Raw genomic sequence first — 20,785 nt, forward strand, 5'->3', positions numbered from 1 at the left:
AATTTTCACTGTTTCATTTATATACCTTGTTCAAAGCTCTATTTTCACCCATTTTCTGTGATCCGCTTATGTCAAAATTCGGTATGGGTCCTCACACCCGATTACATTGCATTCTTTAGTCAAATTAATTAATAACCCCTTTTAGTTTGTTTCAATTTTAATCAACCTTTTGCGTAAATTCTCTAATATGAGGGCAAAAAAATGCTCGGAAATTAGAATTATTACGCATCTGTAAAAACTGCTGATTTTTCTGCATCAGATCAAATTTGTTCCGATGTTCCACGACGTGAGTTATAATTGTTTTTAACCAATTTTATGCTAAAATGAGTCTTCCATTGATGCTCATTTTTGATTTCGTCCTTGTTCAACAATGCTTTTATTAAAATGCATCTCAAATTTTTAAAGCAATGTAAAAATCAAGGTGGGTCACCATACTATGGTGAAAAAAAAAAGACTGATTTTTATCAGGCACAGCTTTATAAAAAATAACTAAAATAAAAAAATTTCTTTGGTGACCTAATTAAAAGTTGAATTAATTTAAGATATTTACTTGAGATAAATATTTTACTGACATTTATTGACCGAAGTCATAAATGAACACAGTATAGAATAAATGCAACATACCACCAGCCCAGTTATGCCATCCAGAGGCTGCGATTTGTCCTTGTTATGGACTCGTCTATTGTGCGATGAGTTTTTATCAATGAAGTTATCGCACCGATGACTAATTTAATTAGTGCCTTTTGATTTGCAGAGTGTCATTGGAGTTTTTTGCAGAAAATAATACCTGTTGTTGAAATTATTTCTTTCTATTTCCTCCATGGTGATAAATACAATGATATCCTTGGTGAGCTATTTACATATGAATTATGAAATTGCAAAATAAGTTCTCTCGAAGCATAGATAGTTTAGTAAAACACGCAAAACCATTATTTGTAAATTTGCAATATGACAAATGAAGAGTCATTTATGCAATCGAGGTTTCAGTAATTTGAACTTCAGGTTTGCATATAAAGTTTACAGTTATAAAATGCCTAATCGAGAGCATGGCGACGAACAGCCCACTTGGCTGACCATGAAACTAAAATTAGGCGCCTTAAAAGAGAGTGAGCGATTGAGCTACTGAAGTAACATATATAGTCAGCCAGAGTCATTTGCATGTATTTCAAGACATGCATTTGAAATGCGCATTTCCCGATGTTAGAACGGCGGCCAATCAAATGGAAAAGGAACTTCGTCATTTCTTGACGTAAGGCACGCACGTGTCTGAGATCGGGAAATACGTTACAAACATTGAAATTAGCATTTGTGACTTTGCAAGATAAAAGAAAATAGGGATTTAGTTAAAGCTAAATACATCAAAATAAATGTAAATAATTGATAACATTATTTGGAATTCCCAACATCATCAGTCTGGAATAGTCAATAACCAAGCTGGAGGCAGATGCTCTCTCGTTGAAGCTGAGAGTACCAACAAATTGTCAGCTAAAATGATTTTAGTGGACCAATCAAGTGTCTGTAGCATAGGTGCGGTTCAACTCCTGAATTGATAGCAAAAAATTGACACTAAGCAGTAAGTTCCTTCAAATAAAGTATTCAAGCTTTGCCTTCAGTTGATGAGCCAAACCCCACCAATGCTCTGAACTCTTGGTTGCTTGATGCAGCATTTCTTAAATTGTGGTCAACAGAATCCCGAAATTCCATGGAAAACTCTGAAGGGTTCTATGAAACTTGCATTTTTTGGTTTTTTCAAAATGTTCAAATTAGTCAAAATAGGAAAGGTAAATGGTAGACAAGAAGTTCCGTCTAGAACTATACGAGCCTACTTTCCCATATACCCATACTACTTTCTAGTACCTGATCAATATTCTCAAGAATAGCTAAAATCGCAAATTGTTTCAAACATATTTTTAAAATACTTTAAGCTGATTTCTAGGAATAAAATATTCCTCACTCATCTAAAAAAATTAAATGCGTAAAAAAAAGCATTTTTTAAAAGCAGCTAATACAGTTTTTTCCATTAAAAAATCTTTAACAGCTTTCAAAACGAAAAAATAGTAATTAAAATTACTAAGCTCATTAAAATAAATGCATCACATCAAAAAAAAAAAACGTTTCTTTTTCCCCTGTTGCCAAAACTATTTTTTTAAATGAATTAATGCACTTACCAAAATAAATAAAAACAATAAAATGTCAACTACAAAAAAATACTTTTCATTGTCAAAAAAAAAAAAAAAATCGTCTGCACATATCTTTATGTAGAAACATAAATGACTTTGATTTATTCGCCGAAAACTGAATACCTAAATTAAAACTGTAGTGTGAAAATGAAAACAAATCATATCAACAATAATTATTTCACAGTTAAAACCATAGCTGCGGAGTTGGAGTCAGAGTCAATATCATTTTGGGATAAGGGAGTCGGAGACGAATATCCAAGAATCGGAGTCAGTCATTTGTCTCCGTGTATAAATTTTTGCCAAAGCTACGAAGTCAGAGTCGAAACCGGGGAGTCGGAGTCCGATTAATTGTCGGGCACAGGAGTCGGATTCGGAGTCTGGTGCCCCTAAATGCTTGGAGTCGGAGTCTGGAGTTTGGCGTCAAGAGCTGTTTCAAACAAAATTTGTTTGAAGTAAATCCGCCTTCAAGTACGGAATCTACATTGACTTTTAGTTTCCCCGTAGCCGCTATTGTTAAGGGATTTGAACTGTTCAAAATTGAACGGAAAATTGTTCAAATCAAAAAGATATTTTATATATAAGCTTTTCATCAAAAGCTTTTTCTTACAAAGTTTGTTTGAAGTAAATTCACCCCACAGTTCGGAATTACCTTGATTTTCCCCGTAGGCGCTAATGTTAAGTTTTTTTGAACTGTTCAAAATTGAGCAAAAAATAGTTCAAATCAAAAAGTGAAATATGGGAATAAGGTGTCCTCGCTGAGATCTTTCGAACAAAAAAAAAGTTTGTTCAAATGGGACTATTCATTCAAAAGTTATTAGGGGGGGGGGGGGGACAGATGGACAGACATATTTTCCCATCTCAATACCCTACTTTCCAATTTTTAATTTTTCGATATTTATTTAGTTATTTTATTTATTTTTGACTTTTTTTTTTGTTTTTCGCGATATTTTTAAGATGCATTAAGCCTTCTTTCATGCTTTTTTCTTCCTTTTCTGACTTTTACTGGGAAAGTAGGCTAAAAAATAAGGTTTGAGTAAAGCTTTTAAAGAATGAAGAGAAAATGTGAATGGTGGATTAAAAAGCCATTTATTGCGAATGTATAGCCTTTAAGTATTAGTGATGTGCCGGATCGTTAAAAAAGTAGATCCGCGGATACGGATCATTAGTGTCAAGATCCGCGGAGACGGATACGGATACGGATCTCAATTTTTTTTTAAACCCAATTCAACTATCCAAGTGTAAAATTTCTTACGGAATGTATTCCCGTCAGAATAATGGCAGTTTCTTCAAAAAATGTCAGCTGCGACAAAAATATAATCAAGACTATGATTTACTCTTTAAAGAAATCTACAAAAATGAAGAATAACAGAAACCCCAAATCAATAACAAAAACTAATATTAAATTTAAAAACAAAACATGTCCCAGAGAGCCAACCTTATATTAAAATGAATTTCGCGGGTCAGAACACAAATTTTTTAACAAATATGAACTGACAGCAGGTAAATTTTTTAAATCATTGAGTTTTTTGTCCTTATCTTCCGACTATGACATCGCTAACAATCATGCGTATAAAGGCTTAGAATTGCATTTAAAATTTACTGAACAAGATTATAGCTCCTACTGTATATAAGTTGGAAGTTTCAAATAAATATCAAACGCAGAAAACTTCGTTCTTTCAATTAGGGCCAACATGTTTAACGTACGGGTAAATTTTTACTACCACAATTGTGAAAAACGATAAATCGGTTTTTAATTAATATCTCCGGTAATTAAAGTTCTGCAAAAACGAGGCCAAGCTAAGAACACTTTCGATCAAGTCACCTTTTGAACGAAAAATGAACTATCAAAATCGTTTAATCTGTTTAGGAGCTACAATGCCACAAAAAGACACACTGATACAAACTTTTAAAACCTATTTCCACTTCCTTTTTGCGACGGGGGGGGGGGGGGGGGGGGGGGTAAAATTGGCATCTGAAATGATACCTTATAATTTAAATAGGGAATGAAACCTAATTTAAAACGGAATTTAAGAGTCTTTTATTCAAATGTTTAAAAAGTTTTAGAATCGAAATGATCCGTTTAAGATCCGTCAAAAAAGTAACGGATACAGATCTTTATTTTCCCTCGGATATCCGCGGATACGGATACGGATATCCGGAACATCACTATTAAGTATGTTAGCTCTAGAATACAGCTCTTTTATTGAATGTGCGCCCGATCCTTACTTGCACTCTAGCAATTTAAAAGATAAATGCTCTCAATTCTCACAAAATCAGAGCCTGATCATTCTGATATTGGACATGGGGCTCATTTGTATTTTAGGGCCCCCCTAGGGCCCGACTAAGATTTTTGAAGACACTGGGCATGAACTTCATTTTGCGCAACCCCCCCCCCCCCCCTCCCCTCACTATATTTCCTCTTATTCTGAAGCTATAAAATTATTTCGATACTTGCATATTAACGTAACCATGCTAAATTTGGAGGTAACCTCATATTACAACGTTTAAAAAGTAGAAAAGATATGGTATATGATAATTATATAAGATGGGGTTAAACTTTCAATTTTACGTAAATATCAAAGATATTTATGATATAACTTTTAATAGTAAATACAGACTAAACCATGGAGTGGTTTTCAGATTTGCAAAGTGATCAATTTTTTAAGGGGAATTTTTATCAACATATAAAGAGATTTTTTTCCTTGTCTTTGCTTTTGCAAAAATATCAATGACATCATTGTACTCTAGATTCTGAGTGAAGTCATTATTTATTTTTAATTAGCATGATAAATTAAGGAGAGTTTGGACCCCCCTGAAATCCAAGAGCAGGGGCCTGTGCCCCCCATGCCCCTGCGGTAATCAGGCTCTGCATAAAATTCCTTGTAGGCACTTATATTATTTGAAACTAAATTTAGGCTCTCAACTTATCTGTTGACAAAAACTTAATGTCACCTCAGACTTACGCTAAACCAGGGTTGGAACCCCCCCCCCCGAATAAAAAAACTTTTTTTTTTGTTTAAACCAGGTTTATTTAGTTTAAATACTATTTGTAAGAAAAAATTTTATTTTAGGAAAATCATGAGCATTTTATGAATTAGTTGTTAAGGAATGTTTAATATTCATATTTGTACCTAATTTCTTCATACTTAATCAAATAACTAAGAGTAAAATCTTATTTCATTTCCTAATACTTAAAGATTTCTATAGGAGAATATTGTTTGAAAATCTTTAAATATTATAAAAAATAAAATAAATAAATGGGTCTTGGTATAAATAATGAAATAAGTAATTTACTGTGATAGTTCAAAAATTATTAATTACAAATAACCAATAAAAAATTCTTGCAAATTAATTTTCTCATAATCATAGCTATCTACTATAAATAAAAAAGTAAAATTAGAATCACATTCTTAAACATGGGAAGTATTTTGCAGTATCTACAAATGAATCAGAAGTCTGATGTAGCTACATTATGCAACTTTAAAAATCAAAAGGTCAACGCATATTTTGTTTAAAGATTTAAAAAAAAGTTACAAATCATGTAATTACCTAATCTATCAGTGACAGCAATTATAGAAACAGGGCAAGTATGTTTCAAGAAAATCATTATGTTTTCCGTTGTAGACGGTTTAATGCATTTAGGAATGTAATTTTTTCATTAAAGAAAAAAAGTCGTTTTAATTAAAAGCCTCAGTTTATACTTTAATGAAAATACTCTTTTAACATATTTTTTTAATAACGTAGAGTGTCATAAAAATTTTTATTGATTCTTCCACCATTCATACATGAGACTTCTTTTATTATATTGGGATCAAAAAGTTTGTGTGAAAGATGAAAATTTGGTATTCCGTTTTTATATATGTTACGGCCAAAGCCCGAAGTTCGGCCAGTTCGCGAATTAGCCAGCCATTTCGCGCATTGGCCAAGAGGTTTGGCCAAAGCCCGAAATACTTGCAATTACTATTGTATTTTCTACTTTGGCTGGCCATTTCGCGAACTGGCCGGGAATCCTTGGCCAAAGCCCGAAATGATAATGGCAGATCGTAGATTGACTGGTAGACGGCACATGTGTCACTTCCGGTATGACAGCGCTGCAAGTGAGAGAGACAGAGACTCCTCTACTTCTCCCCCGAATGGTTGCAAGACCTTCTGGGTTTAGGTGGGAGATGTGGAGTGACTAACGTTTATTTTAAAGCTTGAAAACTCCCAACACCAACGAAGATTATGTAATTTTGCTGTTTTTGGAACTTAAATATTGAAAATATATACCTGAAGAAGGTCCTGTATCTCGCTCAAAGAAGGGGCGATCACCCCTCCCTTGTATCCGTCCTTGAGGAGGGATAAATGTTTATGCAATTCGAAATGTCATGCACTGGAAAAAAATTGTGTAAGATTACCATCATAAATGGGTGTAACGTTCACGAATTCTGGAGTGTGTAGTATCTCTGTTTCAAAAACTCAAATTGTTGAGGAACCTTGCACTATGTTTCGTGTAAGTCCCACCTGCAGTCAGTAGAATTCAAAGTGTATGCGTGAAGATCAATATCGGCACAGAGCTGGTAAAACCTTATGAGCGAAATGAAAACGGATCTTTGTGGCCGAGCAGTTCTCTTGCTTTGCGACATGTCTGTAAGACTCCCGTTGTGAGTTCAGACCCCACCCGGTGTCCTGGGTATTCCTTTAATAGAGTGCAATAAAAACGTCTTGTTTGTAATTGGTGTATATTGATTGTGGAAAAAAAAAATGAACTTGATAAATATTGAATAAACGAATGATTGAAAGCAAAAGTTGTAAAGAAGACAAAAAACAAGGGGTTTCTAGCATGATTTTTTAAAAATACTGTTATAACGAAATTTCAAGTATTTTCGCCTACTAATTTATTTTGTACTTTCAATTTAAAACGTTGAGAAAAAAATATTAATTGATCATTTAATGTACCTACGTGGTTAATTTAAACCATCAAATAGTTAACTTGAAGTATAAGTCCACTTACAATTGAAAATGAGAACCAGTTCAAGAAAGTCAAATGAAAGCTTAAATTTTGCTATTGTGTAACCTTTCAAATAATTTATCTATAAGCATATAGAACATTATGGTCTAACCTTACGTAGAAATGAGTGAGATGCTACGCTATAGTTATATTACCATGGTGTAACCTTCCACAAGCGATGTGGAACTTTGCACCAGTTATATCAGTTAAGTTACTCCAGAGCAGTAGATGCAGCTATGCTTCCACCAAATTTAAGGAGTAAGGTTGGTTACACAATTGTTTTTTATAATGTGGAAGTTCACAACTTGTAGTAATAAGTGATGGGCTTTACACTACGTAATTGTTTTCCTCATTTGAAATTAGTAAAATGAGCTATTAAAGCAGAATACTTAAAAATCAGTAAAATCTACTCATATTTGAGTACTTTATGTTTTGATAATAGAAATGTTAATCTAATCCTCACGGTATAATAGCCTGAAGATTACATTAACGCCCTTTATTATAATCACGTTGTGTATCACATAATTATAATAATCACGTTGTATATCACATATCATACGTTCACTGAATAATATCTATTATGGCTTAAATATGAGAATAGAATAAGACGAGATCATATTTTTATGCATTACAAGCTAATTTTTCACACGGAGGTATCACTTATATTTGAGCTTGTTTCTGGACCAAGTGTACTTAAGAAAAAATTGTGCACCGAAGTACTCATTTAAAAATACTTCATTTTTAAAAGTTTATGAAAACAATCTGCTCTTCAGTTCTTTCTTCCTACTTTGGCCGATCGTCCCTAGCCACTTCGCGAATTGGCCGGCCAAAGCCCGAAATCAAGAAAATTTCGGGCTTTGGCCGGTAAGTTTCCAGCAATGCTGGCCAGTTCGCGAATTGGCTGGCCAATTCGCGAACTGGCCAATTTCGGGCTTTGGCCGTAACATATATAAAAGCACAGAGTTTTATGGATAGTATCTGTTTTCATAATTTTATTTTCTTGCTCTGACTGCATCGTCTATTGGAGATGCAAAAAGTGTGCAGGTATTAAGCACAACTTTATACCAACACTAAGTGTTCTTGGGCTTCTTTAGTTTTTTTTTTCTCTCTTGTCATTTAAATATTCTAGTGTTAAGTTATATATACAACTATGCGTCGCTTCAATGGTACATAATCTATCTCAATAAATCTTAAGTAATCAAGCAAATTAGGTCGGTAAATGAAGTTTTGGTTGAAATATGCTTTTTGGACTATTTTGAAATACGAAAGAAAAATAATGATGATTGAAAAATTAAAAAAGAACTACTTGGATTTTTTTCCATGTATTTTCAGAAAAACTTAGTTGGTCTGCCTTGCATATTTATGTACCTAATAGAAACGCTGCATAGATTTAAAAAAAGAAAAAGAAAAAAAATATTTTGCAAGCTTGCATTACCTTAAAAAATATAAGTTTATTAAATCTGTAGTTTATCTATTAAGTTTTGCAAGTTACTTTGCATTAATAAGATTTTACTTTTTGCAATAATATGAAAACTTTTTTTGAAAACATTTGGGGGAAAACTATGAAATTTTTCAAAAAAAAAAAAAAAAACACATGGTTTAAAAAAAAAAAAACACTTAGTTTAAACCACGGTTTAAATCAATGTGGTTTAAACCAAACAACCCCGCGCTCGTCCATAAAGCCTGATATAAAGGACTTAACGGTCATAGTTAAAATTGGCACCTCTCATATCATTAAAATTAGGAGTCTAAATCTTCTTTTGAAACAAGTTGTAGATGTTTAGAGAAATTTGAAAATGTTGAAATTACTCTCTTTAAATCAAAAAATATTTTATAAATACTAGCTGCGTGCCCGGCGTTGCACGGGCTACTTAAAAAATGAAAGAGATGTCCAATTGATGTTTTTGTATTACTCTGACATTAGTTTCTAAAGCGCTAAGGAGTAAATAAATACGCGTAATGCAAGGTTTGCAAAACACCAGTAGAGCTTATTTTTGGTAAAAATCTCTTTAACGTTAATCATAGTTATCAATGATACAAGTTATGAGCATTTTCAATTAGCACAAAAGATGAAAATATATGCGTTATCAACTATAGTCTGTGGTCACGTTAAAATGAATTACATCTGATAGAATATATCTGAACTATTTATGTACAATTACAATCAGCTTTTTACATAAAATGACACACACTTTTTGGTTGATTACGTGAAATTAAAGCATCAAGACTAAATAAATACCAATAAGCATTAATTTAAAGTCATCAGATTCCAAATTAGCTTTAGTTAAAATCCTTAAAAAGTTCTTTTTGTTCAACTCTGTTTCACTTAAAGAAATCTAAGCAATCTTAATTTAATGTGTTCTTTTAACGATACAAACGGTACTTCAAAAATAGAAACAGGAAGGAAAAAGAGAGTTATTACAATTCGAAAGCTCACCCATGTGACGGGAAAAGGTCCAACAAAATAAACATAATTAGTCACACCTCCTAAATGTACCAAAATATGAGGCCGGTGAATGATAAACTTACACTACAATCAATAAACATAGCTAAAGAAACAACTTTCCTATGCTGAAAAAAGTTAAGAACGTTGAATGTAAAAATTAAAAAAAAGGCAGACGATAAAATAAAGGCTATGTCCGAATAGTGCAACCAATTTTAAACTAATTAAAAATCAAATTCTAGATGGAAACGTTGTTTCAAGATTTGGACAGCAGCCAAAAAATCTCTTTTAAAAGAATTATTAGAATTTTACTTGCTCACCCATATGTGAAATGGCAACAGGAAAGAAATAAAAATTCCTGAGTAACGTTATGTTAATGAACGTTTTAATTAATATCTCCGCTAATTAAAGTCGCACAATTACGAGATTATTCCTATTGTTTTCTTTGGAACATTTCGAATTGATCGGTATCTCGTTTGACTCTCGATTCGCAGCGGTTCTCGAGAAGATAGATCTTCAGACAGACAGACGCGAACAGATTTTAATATTATAGTGGATGGATATTAATGGAGAAAAAAAACATCTTTAAAATGTTGCATGCAAACTATACTATTGAGGAAAAAACAGGGGTTTCCATGAAAAAGCTGAAATTCAAAAGGGTTCCAAACTATTATACAAAATAAGAAACATTAGTCTAATAAATTTATTTTAGCTACCTGTTTGTTGGCACTCTCAACTTCAGTGAGCGAGCATCTTTTTGCATCAAATTCAATCTGATGTTGTATTTTTATAGCATGCTGTCAGATTGTTTCAGTCTGCATAAACATGAGTGCAATAGCTTCCTTTCGTTTCAGGGCTCCAACGACATTGCTCGCCTCTACATCGGTCTGTCCGGCTGCAAATTTGTCGGTTCCGAGAAAGCGCAAGAAGTGCTGTAAGTTTTATTTTCCTTTTCACTACTTTCCCTTTCCAGTGTGACTTCCCAGCAGAACAATACACATTATTTTTGATAACTTACGATGTTTAAACAAAAAGCCGAAAGGCTAAGTTTCGTAAGTCGGTCAACAATATTACTTACTTATACATGCAGATAATACCACACAGTGGAAGATGCAGAATGAATGTCAATGTGAAGAAATGAACATTGGAAACTTGTTTAAAAGCTGACCAAAAATTTATTGGTCCATTGTAACTGAAATAAATAAACTCGCAAAATAAGTTAATAAAAATAAACCCTGGCCATAAGCGGAGGGGGAGAGCACAACTCCCCAACACCTACCGGACCTAACACACACGAGGCTGACGAACTCAAAAGGGTGAGAGAACGATTGGAATCGTTCACAATTTATACTTGCTTCGTTTGCATATGATTGGCATCAGAGGATGCAACCCTAAAACTGAAACTTTACACGTCCTGAAAGAATTGAGAAGTTGATCTCATTTGAATGAAGTTGATTTTACATTACATTAAGAATGAGAACGCGGCTGAATATCATTTACCGATGTTTCTCCATTTTGTAATGCCAAAGCTTTGGCTCAAATAATAAATTTGAGGGATTCTTTATTTGGTATATCCCTATGGCACTTGTACTGTGGGAAGCCGAATTTCAGACCAAATTATGGTACAGTTGGAAAAGTGAAGCAGCTCACCCTAAATTACCAATCTAGCTGGCACAAGACAAGATACAATACCATACATAATTATGTAAAATATCATCAAATTTTGCATGTGCTGCAATTAAAGATAATTATTAACACTATGGTATAAATTTAAATGTAAATAGTGTATATGTTACCGTTAAAGTATATAATGCAGTTATTTTATAGAATACCTAGTTATTCCATGAAATAACTGATCGTGTGCGTTAAAGTGCGTAATATGTTATTAATTTGACACTTTAACTAGTTATTCTGTGAAATAACTAGGTATTTTATAAATTAACTAATGAGAGACAGTTAAAGTGTGAAATAAACAATTTATCCATAATGAAATAACGAGGTATTCTATAAACAAACTAATGATAGACAATTAAAATGAAAAAGAAGCAATTTATCTAATTTATGCAGTGTATAAATGATATTTATGGAAATGTACCATAAAATCATTTGTTACAACAAGGATTACCAAAATGACACTTGGAATTACAAAGAACATTATTTTTAAAACAAAAACATTGCGGCAACACGTTCTCTCCCTATGGCCTGGAAGAGTTCATAAATGCAGTAGGGGTGGAAGGTAAATGTATTTGTCGTGTAAGATATATTATACAGATTATTTTACACTTTAACGGACTGCAGATTGTTATTCTATGAAATAACTAGTTAAAGCATGAAAAACAAGAAAGTTTTACACTTTAACGGACATGATCAGTTATTTCATGAAATAACTAGGTATTCTATAAAATAACAGATTTCATACTTTAACAGTAACATAGTATTAAATCTGCAAACGCTTTGAAACTTGTGAAACAGATTTTGAGGATTTTTTCAATGGGAATATTCCATTTTTTTTTATAACTTTAGAAACAGATTTGGTGCCTTCATGTTTTGGTGCCCTGGGCCATGCCCTATGTGCTCATGCATTAATTTGATTTGACAGGGAGAAAAAAATGAGTTCTCAACTAATTGTGGAAGTTTCACAATAGTGCTCAAAAGTTCCATTCCCTTGGCTGTCCATTTTTTAAAAAAAATATTGAATGGCTTTTTGATTTTTTTTTTCGTGAAATCTTGATTTTTCTGTTTCTTGTTTTCTCAAGGAAATTCCGCAATCGTTTCTTCTTCCCCACGGATCACTTCAAAGACATTATTCGAAGAATGAGGATCAAGATGAACCGGGCTCGTTTCGAACACGACATAGCTGGACATGTGCATCCTTCACTGGTGGTAGGTGACAGCAAGTAATTTTTCTAATTCAGGTTGAGGAATTTCATAGCGGCAACTGAACTGCAATAATCAAACTTCATGTGTTCAAAAGCTACAAGTAAACTTTCATACTAGTCAGGCAGGGGCGGCCTTTCAGCATTTCATTCGGGGGGTCGAGTTTTCTATATATGAATTACCTTAGTATGGAACAAAACACATATTTGCTAACAGCAAGTAATCGTGATATGGGGGGGGGGAGATATTGCATAGTTAAGGAGCTCCCAGAAAAGGTATTTGTTAATGTGAGATATTTTTTAAAGAAACAGCAGGGGTGATTATGAGTTCATCAAAAAATACCTGAAAGTCTCAAAGCGAGAACGGGGGGGGGGGAGTAATCTTTGGTCCCTATTACTTAAGTGCAGCTTTGCCATAGTAATAAATAGTTCTGAGTCAAAATATTGTGTGTTCATTTGATTAAATTTTTAATGGGTTACAAAGTTACTTTTGAGCTGGTGTTATACAAATTATCTTGACATTTGTCCATCTTAAGGCTCTTGCAGGTATATTTGATGAGTATTATATAATTTAAAAAAATTACGGAGGTAGGGAGTTAAAAGCACAGAAAAAAAAACATAATTCGGGTATTTTCAGACATAAAAATACCGGAAATACATCTGAAAATACCGGAAATTCGGTAAAATACCGGAACACAATCACCCCTGGAAACAGTATGTATTTTTAAAGAGTATCTATGAAATTATACTATGCATTGAGCAGCTAAAATGTGTTTCCAACAGAAGAAAGTGATAAACACTGATTAAATAGACACACTTAAAATATGAGCGTAACAATCAATTTAAAATACCAAGGCATTTTCTTATGAAAATCATGCAGCCACACCATTGCACGAGCCCATCGTTAACCAGAGCACAAAAGAACGAGATATTTAGCCTATATGAGGAAATTACGTCTTTGGATAAAACTAACCATGATTCTTCAGTTTTTTTCTGTTCTGAAAAGGCCGGGAAAGGCTTGACGAATTTCTAACAATTAAAAAACAGAAAACACTTGCTCATGTCTGAAAATGTGACGAGTTTCATCAACCATTACGGAGCACCAGCAAGATTGTTTTTCTTGAATATTGATTTGTGATTTACGTTAATTGAATGTGCCTTATTTTTATCATTCTTCTCGAAAAATTTGCGACTGCCCCCTCTCGACCCCCCTATTTGCCGCCCATGTAGTCAGGTACTTTTAGTTATTCGCTTTATGTTTCTCAAACCTATATAACTTGGATGAACAGAATTATTTTAGCATAAGCAGTTGGTACATGGGGCAACTGCAGTCTCCCTTAAAAAACAAAGGAGCCTTGCCCCTCCACTATTCTGGTCTCAATATTAATGGTTGATTGAAAAATGATAGTGTTTATCGATGCCTGTGTTTAAAGTAAAATACAGAAGAAGACTTCAACTTAGCCCTAGTTTTGCTTTCCATAATCTTAGTGAAGAAAACCTTTTATATTTTAATTGTACTAATATGTAGATAACTGATAAAATTACAGAACCTTCAGGTTATTTTATCAAAGAAAATGTCCATATTTTAATTTGAAACACTAAGCACAAAAACAAAATCCTACTTTTGATTTGTATTTGATTTTTGGTAGACAATCCGTCATTTTCACTTTCAATATACTGCTTTGTGATACTGTAGCTGTAAATCCCCCAAATTTTTTACAAATGTTTTTTGTCAGCAGCATTTTCTTTTTTTCCCCTCAAGTTTTGTACAAACTGTACATGGAAAAACCTCGCTGTTTTAATCAAATTTTTAAGTCAGAGTATTTGCATTCAGCTTCATCAACTTCTATGCTAGTAGTTTTGTCAACTTCAAAAATAACTTTCTGACTGATTGTTTCATTTAAAAAGCTGTTGTTATTGATTATTTTATTTCTAGATAAAAATATTTAAAAAAAAAAAAAATACTGAAAGAATTGACTCTAAAACTAGCTGTAAATCATAAACAAAAAAGCTCTAAAATGTTTAAAAAGAAAAACTTAGTAATGTGATGTTTAGCCATATTTTTCAGAGAAATCTCTCAAAATTAAGAAGGAAAAATTTGTACCATCATACAAATATGTTGTTATCAATTTAATGTATATGAATTGTATTGAAGAACCTGGGTCCATTACAATTTTACATTTGTAATTGAATTTTGGTGAAGTATGTTTTTGCGCCCACTTCAAAATACATGTTTAAAAGTAGTATCGATGGCGTTCAAATAATGAAATTATTTTTTAGTTTTTAGAGCAATTTCCAGCTGCAGTTCAAAAATATTTTATTTCATTCTTTTAAGTGTGTAAATCTATGTCAGAAATACTGTAATACAACTGTGGAGAAATGGCATCTTTTTTTTCTACATAAATGCTCCATATTAAAAAGAAAGGGACCCCCCCCCCCCTCCTATCAACATGATATATAGTTTTAAGTGATTGACACAAAAAACTAATTTTTGTTCATTTCTGGGATTAATGTCTGCTAGTTTTATTAAAAGTTTCCCAACTGATTTATATTCCACAACAATACAAGCTGCTCGTGATAAAAATCACAGGCTTCCTGACTTGGCCTGTTATTGACATGGATGAAGATAAAAATTAGAGCAATGATAGTGAATGGATTTCCTGTTTGTTCCAGAGAAGTTTTTCTTCTCATTATAATTACTCTTAATATTACCGTTTAAAGGCAATAAATTTTATTTCAACAGTGAGTTTCATATTTAAGCATTTAATAGGAAAATTGCATGAAATGTATGTTTTTTACCCATAATTTTTTCTCTAAAGAACAACTATGGTGTCAAACAAAGGTACGGAACTTACGTAAGTGAGACCATCCCTTATCCATCAAAAAAAAAAAAAATCATCTAAATCGCTAGGTAGCACTCTGTCTGATTGGTTAGATCACTAGGTCAGACCAATCCAACAAAAAAAAAAAAAAAAAAAAAAAAAAAATTAGGAGCCCGCCCCCTGGTGCACCAGCCTATGCATTTTAGAATACAACTGTTGTCTTTTTCTATACTATCCAGATGAATATATTCTTGTACACACACACTATCCATCTCACAGCTCTATCTCACATACATTCCCTCTTAATTCTTAAATAAAATGCATTTATTATTTTATAGATTAACAGTGAGAGATTGAAAAGATATTGTTAGGAGTCCAGCCACTTCAAGAAATTCTTTAAATGATGACTCGGTTCTTGAGAAAACACAGATTTATTTACAACTATGTACAAGAAATATCGTTAAGCAACTGCTAAATTAACCATAGCAATTAAGCAAATATCAATTAACACCGTAAACTCAACGGTCACACACGTATTTACATCAAAATATGCAAATACACTTTCCAGCCCACGGCTCAGACCAGTCTGACTTTGAACATGCTGCATGGCTATTTAAAATATTCCATTCAGAAATCTTATCATTAAGAAATGTAGGGACCGTATACTTCAGTCAAATGTAAGGGGGCTGTATATTCATTACAAGAAACTATTTATAGGTTAAGTTACTACAATTATTTTGGATGAAAATTAATGGAACAAACGCCAAATTGAGCCAGATTTCAACAAGTTAGTCATAACAATAATTACTGTTTACAGAGTTTGTAACAATATCATCATTGAGTGATAAAGATAAGAAATAAATGTTTACTGCAAAGGTTTGCTGTAGTGACAATCGCCTCTTATGAAATAACCAAAATTGATAGATGAAATATCTGCGCCTCAGACAAGGGCGTATATAAGGGAGGGGCTGAGGGGGCCCGGGCCCCCTCAGCCTGGGCAGGAGGGCCCGGGCCTCCTCCAAAATCTGGAATTTTTTCCATAAAGGTAGTTATTTTTGGTTTTAGTTGCTCACAAATAATTTCCAAACTTTTAGCTACAAAAAGAAAAAAAAAAAGAAAAGAAAAATAAAGAAATAAATAAAATTATAAAAAGTTAAATCAGAGATTTCCGAACTGGGTGCCGCAGGAAGAGGTGAGGGGTGCCCCCCCCGCAAAAGGACCTCGGTAACAATAATATATCCGATTAAGATGCTGTGAGAAAATTCTAATTCTTCAAAGAGTGCCGTGAACCATTTAAGTTTGGGAACCCTGTGTTAGCTGGGCTGGTACTAGGCAATGGTGTTCAGAAGGGGTCAGAAAATCCATACCCCAAGAAAAGAACGTGTCTTGGGAAAGCGAGGTTATTTCAACAAAAAGAAAAGCAAATTATTTCGGGGAAAAAATCTCTTCTTCCAAAAAGAAATCTTTAAATTTATTTTTCTTTTTAAACAAATGCAGCTTATTGCTTAGCAAATTAAATTCTCCTCTTTTTGTCCCCCCCCCTCTTTTTTTTTTTTTCTTCTAGTCTGTCTGAAAAGAAGGGTCTTCAAAATGTTTCTCTCCTTAACTTGCGTCCCCTGCAAGAAATTTAAAATAATTTTTGGTTGTTCGGTTGGAGTAATGATGGAAATTGATGTCCTAAAGGCGCATTTATTTAGGCATCTTTTCAGACATCAATTTCAAAACATTTCCATAGGAGGGTACCCGAACCAACATCCCTTCACTAAGGTTACTACCAAAAATATTCTGAATTTGTGCCTTTAAGATTTCAATTTTGAGAAGTTTCGGAGGAAGAGATCCTTGAAACCTCTCCTTTCCTCTCTACGTCTCCAAAGATAACCTAAAGTTGCGTTTTACCTTTCAGAGGAGGGGTGATGGATTTCGCTCTTTTTTTAAAAAAAAATCAATCGAGGGCAACTTTAAAAAGCCCCATTTTTTTCATTACACTAACGTTAACAAAAATAGCCTTTAAAGGCGTTTTAAAGATTTTAATTTCTAAAAATTTCCGCAGAAGGTCCCCCAAATTTTTCTTCCTTGTAGCATCACCAAAAATCGTCTAAAACTGCATTCTTAGGACTATAATTCCAAAAAAAATTTCGGGGGGGGGGGGGAGGAACCCCCGGACCGCCCTCCACAGCCTACCCACTGAATGCGAGAATTTTTTAACAGTGCCCTCCTAACACTATTTTTTGGTAGCGCCAATGGGTAACAGTATGTCCTTGCCTCACCTCGAAAAGCAGAAAATCAGGGCACTGTTGCTCTCCCCTCAAAAAATTTTGAAATTACAAAAAAAAGTGGGGGGGGGGGGGGAGGCGAGTTAATCCTGGTTATATGGACCCCTCCAAAATAAGAACATATATATGCCACTGGCCTCAGAGCCAGAGGAACGCAAGTCACATTATCATAATTTTTCAGTAGAGAGGAAACTTTTTTCTGGCTCAGGTAAAGGATGGGACGTGCGCTCTTTTAACCCTGGTAAAAAACTGAAAAGGATTTTTTATGAAGAATTTTGTTCACATGGCTCGATGCGAAATAGGCCCTCACATATAATAAACAGAAAATCGCATTTTTTGGACTTGCGTCAGTCTGACTGTAAGGTACAGATTTTTTCCCTCCAAAAAGTGCTCAATTAACTTATTTGAGTTTTTATTCCTCAATTTATTTTTCCTTTCTAAATAGAATGTTTCCTTTTTCATTGTGATACAATAATTGCAAGAGAAAAATTTTAGTGTTACAGTCCCTTCTCCCCCAAGAGCACCTACCCTCTGTGTTGGAAATAAGGTAACATTCCTGGTCAAGTGCCTCCTGTCCTCCGTGAAAATATTTTCTAAATTAATTTTAGTTTGGCATCTTTAGTTAAAATGCTAACTTTTTATTCACTTCTAAACCAAAGAAGAAAGACATTTTGATTTGCATCTAACTGAGCAGTCGCAGTAGCGATTCATAAAACTTCGATGAAGTGATTCTTCCTTCCTTCGATCTTTTCATGCTACTCGCGGGTAGGTGCACATAAGGTGCAATTTGTAATGAAATGCCGAAATGGCATATTTTAAAGTTTCTGTGACTGTTTTATGATTATAGTTGAGTAAATTTTTACCAATATTTTTTTGAGAAGGTATTAGTGATTATTCAAATAGAACTTCAGTTCGAGTTTCACATGATTGCCGACTCTGCAATGTATATTTTCCAGCACTCTCAAACCTCAAATGCTGCGACTAATGATCCCCCTCCTGGCAAAAGAGAAAAAAATCTTTTAAAACTCCCTGTCTTGACAATTTTAATGTCATAATCTGCTCCATGAAAGCCCATGCTTCGTTGGCACAATGTAGGGGAGGGGGTCATAAAGATAATATCATTCACACAAGGAAAGTCACAACTCCAAAATAGACCAAAGATTATCTTGGCAAAACTAATGCAGAACACTTCTTCAGAAGTGTCAAATCAAGTTGAAAACACTTTTATTTCTGCTGTTCTGTCCCTCTAAATTTCATAAATCGTCATTGTGAATTGTAATAATTTATGAGCTAATTGTAGAAAATGTGAGTGTCAAAACTTGATATGCTTTTCAGATGTTTGTGCTGTCTTTTTATTTGTTATATGTGCTAAAATTCTGGTTTTCTACAGATCCCAGCCAATAACTTAGAAAGCAGACTTCAGCGATTTGAATTGGCTGTTGAAGAAGTTTTATCTGATCATGGAGCAGTAAGTACAGTTTCAATAGAATCTGAGATAACATTTCAATTCATAATTGACCAGTTGCACTGTGAAATGTGAGCCACATTTAGTGAAAACTACTGGCATGTGTTTCAAAATTCCAACAGCCTCTATCGATGCAAACGGTTTTAGGCTTCACTCAAACGGCTTGAATCCTTAAGTTGACAACATTTTGCCCCAACTGTGAGGTATAGCTCGAAATATTCTGTTCTGATTCTTCATACAAAATTTTGTATAAAAAATTTATTTACCGCTCCAGAAAACGCCACTGGGGTCATCATTGCAATTTGATCAAAACCAGAGTTCTACAGATTACTTTCCATTTTCATTTCCTGCTGTTTCCACAGCAGAACCAAATAATAAGAAAGCGACTCTGATAATGCAGCTTCCTGTAACCTTGAAGTGTCAAGGATCGAGTGTGCTTGCTTTGAGATTTGTGTTATATCAAGACCGTGTAGGACTAAATGCAAGTTTTGCATCTCGTAATATCAAAACCGTGTTGTATAAGTACTGTCTTATACGAGAGACGTCTCTAGAAGTAGCATGATTCTCTTCCTTTGATCTGCAAAGGGGATCTCTCTTGAAATTTGGAATTTTTCTCTTATTATTTGTTATCATTAGTCCACAGCATTTTGTTCCAGAAAAGAAAATTTCTGGATAACTTCTCAGAAACTGGAAAACTTTCTGAACTCAGTCACTTTCCTATGCAGGGCTGATGAGTGCTAATATGCATGAAACTGCAGTCCTTGGCTGGAAATGACTGAGCTGGCGGTGTATTTCATGAACTACTTAAATGTTATACTACTTAAGTAATAAATATCTGCCTGAAAATAAAAGAATATAAACAACAATTTAAAGCACAAATCAGCAGGAAAACTCCTTGCACATGTTTTGGGGTTTTCAGGAACCCCTTTTTAACCCCCAACACACAAAGGAAGGGGGTTTGACGTGTCCGTGTATCTGTCTGTGGCACTTTAGCGCCTAAACGATGGACCGATTTTGAAAAAAAAAATGCTTGAAAGGAGAGTCGATCGAGAGTGTTCTTAGCTAGGCTGCGTCTTCGGATGACATTAATTAATGAAGATAATAATTAAAAATCTCTAAAAGGTTTTTCGCACTGAAAACATATTTAAGAATCTTTTAATTTAGCACCGAAATAAAAAGAATTTTTTTTGCGTCTGATAAAATATGTTTGGAACTTCCATGTTATACAAAAATCGAATTGTAACGCTTTTTCAAAGCAGATTTTAAATGTGGCTAAGTCTTTATTCAAGCGATTGATAACCGAGTTCATTGTTGGCCGACAAGAAAATTAAAATCAATGATATAAAATTTTTATCTGTTGCCAGTTTCTATTTGTTAACAAATAAAATATTTGCTATTGATTTCTAATAGCACTATAAGGCTTTTAAAAGGATTTTCAATTTTCCCATTTGATTCTACATTTGCGACTCAGTCGGTTTTTTTTTAAATTTTTAACTTAAGACAATTACTTATTCAATGTAAAAGAAGCGATCTTATGGATGAAAGGACATCTGACAAAAGCTAATCAAGGGGTTCCTCATAACTCTGAAACATGTGTATTTTTTATACTTCAAAGTATTAAGAAAATCCCGAATCTAGCAATAGCTTTTATTTCTTTAAGCAAATGTCTTTTGAATTTCTGGAGGATGTAATTTCCTTACAAAATTATAATTAAATGTGTTAAGTTATTGAAAAAC

At 33.6% G+C, this 20,785-nt stretch overlaps 1 protein-coding gene across 2 annotated transcripts in view; it reads left to right on the forward strand.

Annotated features, from left to right (window-relative positions):
• The window catches only part of LOC129216852 (complex I assembly factor ACAD9, mitochondrial-like), an 88,907-nt gene that overhangs the window by 65,496 nt on the left and 2,626 nt on the right, over positions 1-20,785 (forward strand). Inside the window, exons 14-16 of one of the 2 annotated variants that reach the window (XM_054851065.1) lie at positions 10,468-10,547; positions 12,370-12,496; positions 18,975-19,052. In XM_054851065.1, coding sequence (XP_054707040.1) covers positions 10,468-10,547; positions 12,370-12,496; positions 18,975-19,052 — 285 coding nt within the window. The remainder of the gene's footprint in view (positions 1-10,467; positions 10,548-12,369; positions 12,497-18,974; positions 19,053-20,785) is intronic. The other variant, XM_054851064.1, reaches the window with a different exon arrangement.

Source organism: Uloborus diversus, chromosome 2 (assembly GCF_026930045.1).
Source record: "Uloborus diversus isolate 005 chromosome 2, Udiv.v.3.1, whole genome shotgun sequence".
In the NCBI taxonomy this organism is placed as follows: domain Eukaryota; kingdom Metazoa; phylum Arthropoda; class Arachnida; order Araneae; family Uloboridae; genus Uloborus; species Uloborus diversus.